Source organism: Echeneis naucrates, chromosome 4 (assembly GCF_900963305.1).
Source record: "Echeneis naucrates chromosome 4, fEcheNa1.1, whole genome shotgun sequence".
Lineage (NCBI taxonomy): Eukaryota > Metazoa > Chordata > Actinopteri > Carangiformes > Echeneidae > Echeneis > Echeneis naucrates.
In genome coordinates, this window is record NC_042514.1 from 960,681 (window position 1) to 972,444 (window position 11,764).

The 11,764-nt window shown below is 42.4% G+C and overlaps 2 protein-coding genes across 4 annotated transcripts in view; one reads left to right on the top strand and one right to left on the bottom strand.

Annotated features, from left to right (window-relative positions):
- The window catches only part of camsap2a (calmodulin regulated spectrin-associated protein family, member 2a), a 35,053-nt gene extending 29,779 nt beyond the window's left edge, over positions 1–5,274 (bottom strand). The window contains exons 1-2 of the mRNA XM_029500043.1: positions 4,730–5,274; positions 419–678 (exon numbers count right to left, since the gene is read on the bottom strand). Coding sequence (XP_029355903.1) covers positions 419–678; positions 4,730–4,859 — 390 coding nt within the window. The 5' untranslated portion in view covers positions 4,860–5,274. The remainder of the gene's footprint in view (positions 1–418; positions 679–4,729) is intronic.
- A 743-nt stretch (positions 5,275–6,017) lies between these two features.
- Positions 6,018–11,656, top strand: ddx59 (DEAD (Asp-Glu-Ala-Asp) box polypeptide 59). 3 transcript variants are annotated; one of them, XM_029500316.1, is made up of 8 exons: positions 6,018–6,053; positions 6,403–7,262; positions 7,960–8,142; positions 8,239–8,328; positions 8,577–8,828; positions 9,972–10,124; positions 10,999–11,127; positions 11,281–11,656. In XM_029500316.1, exons 2-8 carry the CDS (start codon positions 6,426–6,428, stop codon positions 11,539–11,541), a joined length of 1,905 nt encoding a protein of 634 aa, XP_029356176.1. In that variant the 5' UTR covers positions 6,018–6,053; positions 6,403–6,425; the 3' UTR covers positions 11,542–11,656. The 3 variants fall into 3 exon arrangements, with proteins under 3 accessions (XP_029356176.1, XP_029356174.1, XP_029356177.1); XM_029500314.1 differs by having other exon boundaries at positions 6,035–6,096; XM_029500317.1 differs by having other exon boundaries at positions 6,050–6,244.
- The last annotated feature ends 108 nt before the right edge of the window (positions 11,657–11,764 follow it).

An 11,764-nucleotide genomic window follows, 5' to 3' on the forward strand; every position in this document is an offset into this window, starting at 1 on the left:
AAGAACTAAAACCATAAACAGACACTCAACCCTGAACAGGACCAGACAGACTGCATGTTAATGATGAATTTCACCAGAACAAAGACAATTTAAAAAAAAACTGGGTTGTCTTTCCTGTTCCTGTGAATTGCTGTGTCAACTTTCCAGGTTTAATTAAGGTTGACAATTTAAGGAATGATGCAACAAGGAAAGAGATTATGTGCATGAAATATTTGCCTCAGGGAAGGAGGAGACACTGTTACTGTTTGGTTTGTGGGTAGTGTCAGATTCTGCTGCTGGAAACACTCAAAACAGATGACCACTGCTGAAATAACAGCAGTTTAATGGAAATAAAACAAGAAAGTTGAGATTTATTATCGTACAGCAGAATGTTGTCGCCCCTAAAATACTAATATTAAACAAACAGAAGTCTTCCTACCATTTGCAGAGGCCTCTTTCGAAGGTCCCTCTCAGTGACCAGTCTCTCCTGGTCGGTGACGTAGAGTCCGCGCTGTGCCAGCGCCTGGATCACGGCATCGTGGCCCAGCAGAGGCTGGGCGCTGTCGCTCTTCAGGATGAGGCTGCCGGCCCTGCAGTAGAGGTCTGCAGACAGCAGGAGGCTGCTCACCGGAGGCTTCAGGTGCTCCTGATCGTACTGGTCGGTGTAGAAGGGGTCCTTCAAGTCTGCTGGGATGCTGTCTGTAAGACACACACAAAAAAAAGTGGGACTTAAGAGTGATTCCACTAACTTCAACTTCCTGTGTGGCCAAATCTTTGCCTGCAACTAATCCAACACGACACTGGGACACTGAGAAGTGTAGGGACGGGGAATATTTAAAATAAGATAAAATAAAAAAATAAAGAAGAAAAAAATAAGAACCAGGACAGCTTTTCCCAGAGTTTGAATCCTTTGGTGAAGACTTTGGAGCAACTTGAAATGGGCTTCTTTCGCCGTGATTTTACTTTGGCATCGTCTGATTCACTTTTCCTCGCCATGCTCAGACAATATCTCCACACAGAAATGTGTGAATAGGCCTCTGTGTTGCTATAGCAACTGCAGGAGGGGTGGAATCCAATCGATTCATCTACTAGTGTGAATCTCTGCAACTTCCAGCTCCCTGGGAACATCCCTCTCACCGCCTGTCTCATCAAAGACAGAGACTGCATGTGTGTGTGTGTGTGTGTGTGTACTGCCTAAGCAAGTCCACTGCAGTCTTCATACGATGTTTTAAAACTGCCTTTGTCTGGCACCTGCCTTGTCAAGGTTGGCTGTGGCAGGAAGCATTGTTTTCTACAAACTGCTGTTTGCAGCTTGTTCACCAAAAAAAAAAAAAAAAAGAAACCCAAAATGAAACACATACTGTTTTTTCTCCACATTAGATTAAACAATAAAACCACGTTTAACTGTTTTCCAACAACATGCACGGTAAAAAAAAAGGTTCAATTACAGCAGGATAAGAGACGTCGGCTCTGATACTCCCCCAAATCTCCACGGCCCCCCACCCAGACCAGCCAATGAATCACCTGCCTGGAATGACCACAATCAAGAAGGTCATCTACAGAGGGACTCTGTTTTACTACGAGGCACAGCTGCAGACAGTCCCAGTAGCAGAAAACCAGGTTATATGGCTTTCCCCTCGCTGATATTGATTCCAACAAAGAAATAAATCTTTACTCAATCCCTCCCCCTTCATCCTCCACAGGGGAGGTCAGAGGGGTCAGGCTGAGCTGCAGGACAACAAGCCTGGAGCAGGTGCTGAGTCCGGATCTTTCCTGGGTAACAAAGAAAGAAAAAATGTCATTTTATTTCATCTTGTTCTTCAGCACGGAGGCTTCTCTAAAGTCTCGGCTGTTTTTGAGGGAGCTGGTTTTAGTTGTCACTGTTGTGTGTCAAAAAATGAAAAGAAAACAAAGTCATGAGCCCACTGCAGCATGTCCCATCAGTTAGAGAAGAAGAAACCACATGTGGAGGAGAAGGTGGATCTGACCTCACTGGGTGGTACCGTCTGTCAGTCACACTGATTTTCAAATGGAGTTCGATACAATGTGAGTGAATGTCGGTTTACAGCTTCACTTTTCAGACCCACACTTTGTTTGTGGCTCGACAAACTGAGTCCCAAAAAACTGACATCAAGTATCCTGACAACCCTGAAACTCTGCAAACATCTGCGGTGGCCAAGTCCAAGCCGTCAGTCTTGTCGTTTGATCTGCTGTGACTCTGACTGACTGATGGAAGTCTTTTACTTTTTAGTGTTTGGATTATTTTAGGATTTCATTGAAAGCAGAGTAAAAGGCCCTTCCTGAAGAATTAGGATAATCTAGAGGAACCCCTGATTTCCTGATGTGACTTCTGGACTTGGTGATTTTTATTTATTTTTTTAACTCAGCTTTCAAAGTGGACTTCAGTACATTAAACATTTGCATCAGTGTGTTCTGTTTGATAGTATTTCCTGATAGCGGATGATCTGCTGTTCCTCTTGCACTGTGCATAAACTTGACTGCGTACTGATGCTTTCCCATACTGCTGTAATGAGGTGGATACATGTGAAGTATTCAGAGCAGCGTAGGCAGGGATCTGGAGACGAGCCCGCGCTCTCTCTCTCTGGAGGGCTGTATTTTTGGAATCAGCCCATTTCATTCAGTCCTGATTGAAAATACATCATGGATGTGCAAGCGATCTCATGTTTGCTGGACTATTGCGACACAGCAGAGGAGAATAATGTTCTCTGTGGCTACAGCAGCAGAGGACCGCTTTATCTGCTCTGGGTACACAAGCTGATCAGTGATTTTAAAGCTGATGTGACCAGTAAACACATACTACTACGCTGACTACAGCAATGGAAGAGTGGACCACAGCAACTCCACTGTAAACGTGGTTTGTGTGACTTTGTGTTTGTGTCTTCCATGATTTTTACTCTCTAGTTTTATATATTTTTCATCCTTTGAAAGGTCTGTTTGGAAAAGCAGAGTTCAATCACAGGACGCAGACTAGAAAAGTGATTTCTCGCCACTGAAAGAGCTCTTTACTTCAGATCCCAACCATCTGTGGAGACATCATCCTGAATGATGGTTTTAAAGGGAGAGATGACAGACAAAGGGAGAAACAGATGAAAGGATGGATAAGATGTAAAATGATCTTCAATTTAAACTTATTAAGGCTTAACTACATCTTCTTTTTTATTTCTGCTGTTCAAACACAACAAATGATTCATTTCCATTTGAGTGAAAGTGGAGCGAGGCCTCATTCACACTGCAAGATGTTTTTTTCAGCCCAACTCCTCCTCTCTCTCTTTTTTTTTTGTTTTAATGGAGTATGTTTAGTTTCTGTGCTTCTGTGCGAACCAGATGCATCTTTCCAAACACAGATTAATCTGTACGGAAGCCAAAATTAAAAAACAGTTTCAGGTAATGAACAAACATTGAGCTACTGTAAAAGCAGCGGTGACGTAATTTAATAAAAGACAGCGTGGCTCACGTGGTTTCAGATCAGATGTGTGTCCCAAAGGAAGCAGAAACTAAATGGGTCATTGGCGGCTGCGCCAGCAATAACAGCTTTTTCATTATACTTAACAGTTTTTTCTTTTGCACATAACTGCAGATTAATAAGAAGAGGGAGAAGCACCAATCGGGAAGTTTAACTGTATGTAAGATGAACCACAAGCTCCAACATCACTGAAGAAACATTTCATTGTACATCCATGTTGTTGTAAGTCCTGCTGATGGACAACAGAGGGAGATAAAAGTTACACATTACATAAAACACCTTTAACTCCAATTATTGCATCCCACAGCCATGAACGCTGAGACTTCTTCAGTCATTTCAAGGACACAAGCCAACATTATAGATGTCAGTGTGTGACAACTTTACTGCAAACATTCATCAGAAGCATAAATTTAACACTTCAGAGATTTTGGAGATTAAGAACGGGAACAGGAGCGTACAGGGTTGGTCCCTTTAAATCTGTTTAGCTTGATCTTGTGCGATTTGGGCCTCGACTGATCAGAGATCAGCCCTCAAATTTGCCATTTTGTTTTTACTGCATTGCTGGTGATGTGGGTGGTGATTCGTCACTATAAACTCCATCCATACAGCCCCTGCATTAACATACCTTCACTCTGTGAGATGAGGGCACTTTAAATACTACAGTTAACTGCATTTTCATCGCAGAACTGTCTCCACCATTTACTGTGATATCTATCTACATATCATGTATTGATCATGTCCATATACAGGGTATCAGCAGCACAGCCTTGATATGTGTGAAATAAACCCTCCTGATGTTTTTATAAAAACTCTCAACTGTGATGCATCTTTTTCTAAAGGTGCCTTGGATGCAGCACCCTGAAGGTGACACCTTCATCCAAAAACACATCAGCTGATCAGTGCAGCAAAGGCTTTAATCTGTCATAGATTTATAGAAAAACTATAATATGTATCTGTCCAACAGGCAGTTCATTCCAGATGGTTACACAGAGCACAAAGGCTTTCTACTCCGATGGAAAATCACTGTGTTTTTCTCAACAGGGGAACAGTACAGTAAGGCACAAATCAATAGAGAGTCTCCTGTCCCAGACGTGTAGTGTTTGTTTTGGTCTCAGATCCTTTTCAAAGCTGACACGCCTTTCATCGACTTATTTTATCAGCTATTAATGAAATTAAAACTAAAACAAACGTGCATTTAAAGAAAGAAAGCGAAAACGACAGATACATGTTCATGCAGAGAGCAGGTGAGTGTTTGGAGGGACCTACCTGTCCCGTACGCTTTGGCCAGCAGCCAGGTGAGGCTGCAACATATTTTGGCTCTGGAGAAATCATAATGCTCCAGAGACTTCACAGCTGGAGCCACGAAGGTTTTCTGAACATCCTGAACTTCTCCCATATTTCCCCCCTGAATTTCCCCCGTTAGACCTCAGGAATCATCTGAGCGCCGGAATTTCATGGAAAACAATAATAATGATGATAATAAAAGAGGAGAGTCGGATTATTCAGAGTGTTTCAGTTAAAAACAAACAGAACTAAACAAAAAAACAGCAGACTGGCTCGGCTCTCCTTCTTTTTGCTGTTTCTCTCAGTCCCGTTGGCACAATGAGGCGCTCAGTCTTGTGTTTTCCATCCACACCAGCCGGGCTGGGAAGGTTTTCCCGGACCTCAGAGGACTCGGGGCGGACTAAGGTCCGGATTCCGGTCTCTGCTCCTTCATGTCCGTGTGTTTTCCCGTTAAGAACCGCCGTGTGGAGCGGGTCCTCCTCCGGTCCGGCTGCGGGGCCGCGGTGCGGGTTTTCCTGCCGCACTCCGAGTCCTGCGCCTCTTTCGCTCAGTGCGCATGCGCCGAGGTCGAGTTCACACACCGTCGGAAACGTTAATTTCTTTAGATATAAATAAATATATTTAAGTCTAGACATGCATTAGATATTTACATCGTATCCAAATTGTTCAGAGTGGTATTAACTATTGAAAAGAAAAAAATTTATATTTGGAAAATATACATATAGATTTAAAAACGTTCCGCTTTAGATCTGCGCAGTATTTTCTCTTTTTTGGTATTTTTCTTTTCATGTTGAAAAATTAATTGAACGCAGGGGACACATGGTAACAGGACAAAAGTGAGATTTAAAAATTATCAAACATCTTCACCCTTAACCGTAAAATGTGAAAGGGCAACTCAACTTTACGATGGTCACCTGAATGCGGCATAAAAAAGGGGTGGAGTAGGCAGAATGGATGAACTTAGAAAAAAAGCTTGAAGTTTTAATTTTGATTAATATTGATATTAGTAATCAGATGATCAAATTTACAGAATATTTTAATTAGCTCTGTATCACAACAATTTTCGACAATTAGTAAAATAATCGACGCTATAAAACTATAAAATGTTCGATGGAAGAGTTTGAATTTCACGTGAAAATGTTTAATAATATTTAATATTTGATAATACCTCTTAAATCCAATCAAATATGTTATCTAAATAAGAGGTGTTTTCTACGAACGACATTTCCCGACGTGCAGCGCGAAATGACGTCATCGGCGTGCGCCTCTGATTGTTTTGAACTGCTGGGAGATTTGACGAAAGAAGGTCTGTGTGAAGCTCTGAAAGAACACAAAAACAGCGTGCATGTGTGAGTCAGATAGGACCGAACTGTATTTCATTGTGATTTAATTGACTCTCATTGAAAATACTGCGGAGAATTTTGACTTCGGTTGCAGGAACGTTCACGTGTTGTGTTTGTGTAAAACTGCTAACATCGATGCAACTGCAGGAAACAGGTCAATGTCGTTTTACATTTACCAGTCAACTAAAATATGTGATTTCCTGACTGTCGGAGAGCCTGTATTGTACAAATCGAGTTGCCACTATTTGTTGAGTTGAATGTTTTACATGTGTTTTTTCGTTCGTTCGTTTGTTTGTGTTTTGCCTCTGATAGAAACAGGTTAATAATCCCTGACAATGTTTATGCCAAGAGCCCTCAAAGTGAAGAGACCTGCCCAGGGATCAGGACAAACTGTGAAAAAGAAAAGCAAGACAGAGCAGGATGACGGAAAAGATGAGGACAGTTCAGAGACGCATGCCATCTTCCCCCAGGAAGATAGCAAAACACAAGAAAGGAGCGTAGAAGAGAGTTCAGGCTCTGCAGGTGTGACAGAAAGCGTGGGACGAGAGGATGGACACAAGTCGTCTTCCAGTGATGAAGAGGAAGATGAGGAGGAGGAGCCTGTGAAATCGTTCAAAAAGAGCCAGAGATGGCCAGAGCCAGGAGAGCCTGTCTGTGTGATGTGTGGTCGATATGGGGAATATATCTGTGACAGCACTGACAATGACGTCTGCAGCCTGGAATGCAAAGCCAAGCACTTAATGCAGATGGGATTGGGGACTGGGGCAGACGCGTTTGACCGTAAGGACACAGGCGGAGGTGGAAGGTCTCTTCAGCCGTCACAGCCGGCAGTCGATGCTGGTGTGAGGGGGCGTAGTGAAGCACAGTATTCCTACAGGGAGGATCCCTTCATATCAGGCCTAACCAATGAACAAGTGCAGCGCATTAAACAGGAGCTGGGCATTGAGACCCAGGGGACAGAAGTCCAGAGACTCATTGTGGAGTTTGAACACTGTGGGTTCCCTGCCACGCTGAATGGGAACCTGAAGAAGGCTGGCTACGAGGCGCCCACGCCGGTCCAGATGCAGATGGTGCCTGTTGGTCTCAGTGGCAGGGACGTGATTGCCAGTGCCGACACCGGCTCAGGGAAGACTGTGGCCTTCTTGCTGCCGGTCATTGTGAAAGCACTACAGGTAAAGCTCTGTGGGACATAACCAAATATTTTATTCATCTCTGTCGTCCTCTTTATGACATTTCATTTACACAAATACAGTTCAGTTCACACCATTAAACTACCTGTTCCTCCCCAGATGAATACATATTTTACACGTTGTCTAAAGACGAAATAAAATTTCCAACTGTACTTCAAATTCCACGTTGCCTTTTCAAAGATTCCAAAATTCCTGAATGTGCATTGATGGCTTACCCACACTGACAGTAGAGGTAATTTACGGTGCCTGTAATGATTATTGTTTTCATCAAAAAAGCCACATTTTGCTAATAAGTTTCTTTACTACCAATATTTTATGTAAAGAATGCACAGGTCATTCTGTTTTTTAAGAAGCAAAACTAAAAGGAATTACCTCTTAAGTCTTAAGAATGATCATCATCATATATGTTATCATTATTATTATTATTATTATTATTATTATTGTGCTGGAGAGTACTTCCACATCAAAGAGGTTAAAAGATTTCCTTCAGATTGATGTAACGAGCAAGAGGTGTCCTTTAGCAAGACAGCAAACCTCCACCAGCTGACAGAGGAGCGGACCTGGCCATGACCTCCCTGTACTGATAAATTAGTTTGGATGAAATCATTGTGGAATTTCTAACATGACAGTTCATATCATGGCTTGTGGGCACTTGTTTGCATTCATCTCCTTATTTTAGAAACCATCTCACGGTGAGCGCAACCCTGTGGCTCTGATCCTCACCCCCACCAGGGAGTTGGCCATTCAGATTGAGAGACAGTGTAAGGAACTTGTAAAGTGCCTTCCTAACATGAGAACTGCGCTACTGGTGGGGGGCATGCCGCTTCCTCCACAGCTCCACCGCCTCAAATCCAGCATCAAAGTAAAGTCCAGAGTCCAGTTCTCCTTGACTGTGTTGATTATCTCATATAGTGACCTATTTCATCTTTTATTGTGACGATTCTTCTTCTAATCCTAGATTGTCATAGCCACCCCTGGGCGGCTGCTTGAGATCGTGAGGCAGAAAGCAGTGCAGTTGGACAAAGTGAGCATTGTGGTGGTGGATGAGGTAGGATAAACACAGGCAACTCAAAGTTCAGCAACCTCCAACAGTGCAAAACCAAAGAATTTTAAGAATGTGTCAAATTTTTGGATGATGAGCAAACAGTGGCGTTGACCGCTGCATATGCTGTAAGACTGAAGATTTTCCCAAACAAAATAATATTTGAATTGTCCTTCTATATACTGCTGCGTCTACAGACATGATCCAGTTTTAAAAAGGACAAAGTCCACATGTGGCTGTGATGTATCCTGCAGGTGGACACAATGTTGAAAATGGGCTTCCAGCAGCAGGTTCTGGAGGTTCTGGAACAAGTCCCCGAAGAACACCAGACTCTTTTAGCGTCGGCCACCATCCCGACAGGAACAGAGGAACTCGCCGCTCGGCTGGTCCGCGATCCCGTCCGTATTGCCATCGGAGTGAAAAACCAGCCCTGCACCAATGTCAGGCAGATCCTGCTGTGGGTAGAGGAACCCTCCAAGAAGAAGAAGCTGTTTGAGATTCTCAATGTGGGTTGAAACTTTAGATTTTTTATCACAATTTAATGAGCTATCGTTAAAAAAGAAATGCTTTCCCTCTGTTTTTTTTGGTTGACAAATGCAGTTTTCACTGAAAGTCTCACCATGAAGGTTTTGGGTGGAGTATCGCTGTAAGCCCAGAACTGGTCAGCAGCTTTTATTACTGGTAGTAAATGTACCAAAAAATGCTCTGGTAGGGACAAACACAGATCGTGGCTTATTATCTCAGTTTTAATTTATAGGGGATTTATCCATCATTCTTGACATGCCTTGGTACCAGCTTGGTATTTTATTAACTGGCAGTTTTAAAGGTGGGAATTCTTTAAGCTCCAAGGACTGGTCTCCCCACGACACCATATTTAGACAGCCATTGCTGCAGCCCTGGCCCCCGTCTGGAGGAAATGGGTGGGCCCCGAGCCATGGCCCCTCTCCAGGAATCCCAGCAATGGCTTGTACCACTTATACAGGGCAGGACAGGAAAGGTCTGCTTTAGTTTACCCAGTGAAGAAGTGTGGTTGGACCATGGAGATGTTTTGGAGATATGACATATTTTTCAGCTAAGTAGGATGTTGTGATTGTGATTTTATTAATGACGGCTGTTATTTAATCCAGCACTGATGGACTGGGTGGGTCATGCAGGATTCCTTTCGGTTCATTGGGCTGTTTGACTGGATTTAGAGGAGACACTTCAAAACTCTGGAGCGGATGGGACTCAGTGACAATAGCTTTATATACAAAAATCCCTAAAAGTTGTTCTACATGATAATTTACTCAACATGAAGTCAGAAAAACAGAGCATGTCCTCACAAATTAAAGCCAGATCTGTAGGCTAAGACTTGATTGAACTTTAATAGGAAAGATTCATCGAAATAACTACTTACATTAGTGCTTCAGGCAGAGATGCTTTATTAGTTAACATGGGAAATTACCAGAGACCCCTTCTATATCATTTAGGCTGTGTAGAGCCTGTTTGTCACCATCTGGCTTGGGAGGCAGTGACTATGCTTATTCTGACCTGTTTAATCACAACCTGACAATGAGCAAATGCTAAACATCTGATAAGGTCTATGTATAATCACTGTTGTATGTGGATGAGGAAATAAATTCTGAATGAATAAATGTGTTTCTCTGCAGGACAGTAAGCTGTACCACCCTCCAGTGGTGGTGTTTGTTGACTGTAAACTTGGGGCTGATCTGCTGTGTGAGGCGGTTGCCAAGGTGACGGGCCTCAATACTGTGGCAATCCATTCTGACAAGAGCCAATGGGAACGCAACCGCATCCTCAGGGTGAGTCCAGTGGCAGCCAGGACATGCACAGTCAAGTGGATAAATAACAGAATGATGTCCAAGAGTGTCTGCTCCTGAATTTCTGTTGACTGGAGGAGAACAGACGCTCAGAGTGGAGACTCCACAGTGCTGCTTTTATCAGTATACTGAATGCAAAAGAATTTTAAAGTTATTATGTCAACACTGAAAGAGCTACCACAGTCTTCCGTTCACTCCCTCTCTTTGCTCTAAAAACACATGGCCAAGGCCAGGCAAGCTTTTTTTTTTTTTACAAAAACCACATCTACTACATAAAAAAGTGGAAAAGAACTAAAACTTGAGGTTTAACGGCTCTAGTAGAGTAATCCCCCAGGAGTTTAAACTTTTTAGATTCAAAGTGTTTATTGACATATGTACAGTAAATAAACACATTTCTCTGTACAATGAGATTCCTTTTTTGCTGTCTACAATGAATGCACACGTGTGTGTGTGTGTATGTATGTATATGTATGTATATATATATATATATATATATAGGACAATCACAATCCCTCTTAATGTAAATTTATTTGCACTTAGGAGAGGGAAACTAAGCAACGCATGGTGAAACAGTGCATTTTATGGTTTGTCTCTGCTACTTTCTACACAGCATTTATGCTATTTATGCTCACACTAAGGGAATATTCAGGCTAATGTGGAATTCAAATAGCTTCACCGTTACACCAGATTGAAATACACAAATAATACACAAAATAAAAAGTACATAGCTACATTGGATTACATGAAACCCAGATACATTGATGAAAATAAGGTAATTGATCATGTTTCAGTTGTAGAGTGCAACACAACACTAAACAGGTCTGACAATGTCATATTTGTTCTGTTGTGTCCTCAGGGTCTCCTGGATGGAGACTTTGAGGTGGTGATCAGTACAGGAGTGTTGGGCAGAGGTCTGGACCTGGTCAATGTCAGACTAGTGGTTAACTTTGATATGTCAAACACAATGGATGAGTATGTCCATCAGGTTAGTAATACCTAGTGGGATAAAGTCTCTATTGTATCATCTATAAGTACACTTTTTTGATTATTGTATTGTGTAGTTGTGTACCATATCTGAGATGTTATGGAAATGAAGCTAAAAGTTTTACTATTCACACTTTCATTTCTCCCCATCCAGGTGGGAAGAGCTGGTCGGCTGGGACACAGAGGAACAGCCATTACTTTCCTCAACAACAACAACAAGCGGCTGTTCCTGGAGGTTGTGAACCGGGTCAAACCCACTGGGTCCATCCTGCCCCCGCAGCTTTTAAACTCACCCCACCTCCACGAGCAGCAGAGGAGGGAGAGACAGAAGACCAAGCAGGGGCCCGAGGGCACGCTGGTCACCAAGAACAACATCATAGACATCATTAGAAAACATGACCGCCGCAAGAAGTAGCAAGTTATTCCTTTTGTCTATTTATTGAAGAATAAATGTGCTTATTTTGTACTTATTCTGTTTATTGAGAAAAAAAAGAAAAAACTGTTTCATTGTTGATGTAAGACTGGGTTAAAAGATATAAATTATTTTTGCTTCAAGCCTCTATTGTCACTGTTGTGGTTTTTTGTGGTGTCTTTATTGAAAACCCATCCAGTAAAAAAACAGAACAAAAAACAATACT

Bases quoted from the DNA above. Each gene is read 5' to 3' on its own strand.
- ddx59 (XM_029500316.1), top strand. From the start codon at position 6,426: ATGTTTATGCCAAGAGCCCTCAAAGTGAAGAGACCTGCCCAGGGATCA. The intron at 8,329-8,576 runs GTAGGATAAACA...TGTATCCTGCAG, and splicing joins GCATTGTGGTGGTGGATGAG to GTGGACACAATGTTGAAAAT. The intron at 10,125-10,998 runs GTGAGTCCAGTG...TTGTGTCCTCAG, and splicing joins AACGCAACCGCATCCTCAGG to GGTCTCCTGGATGGAGACTT.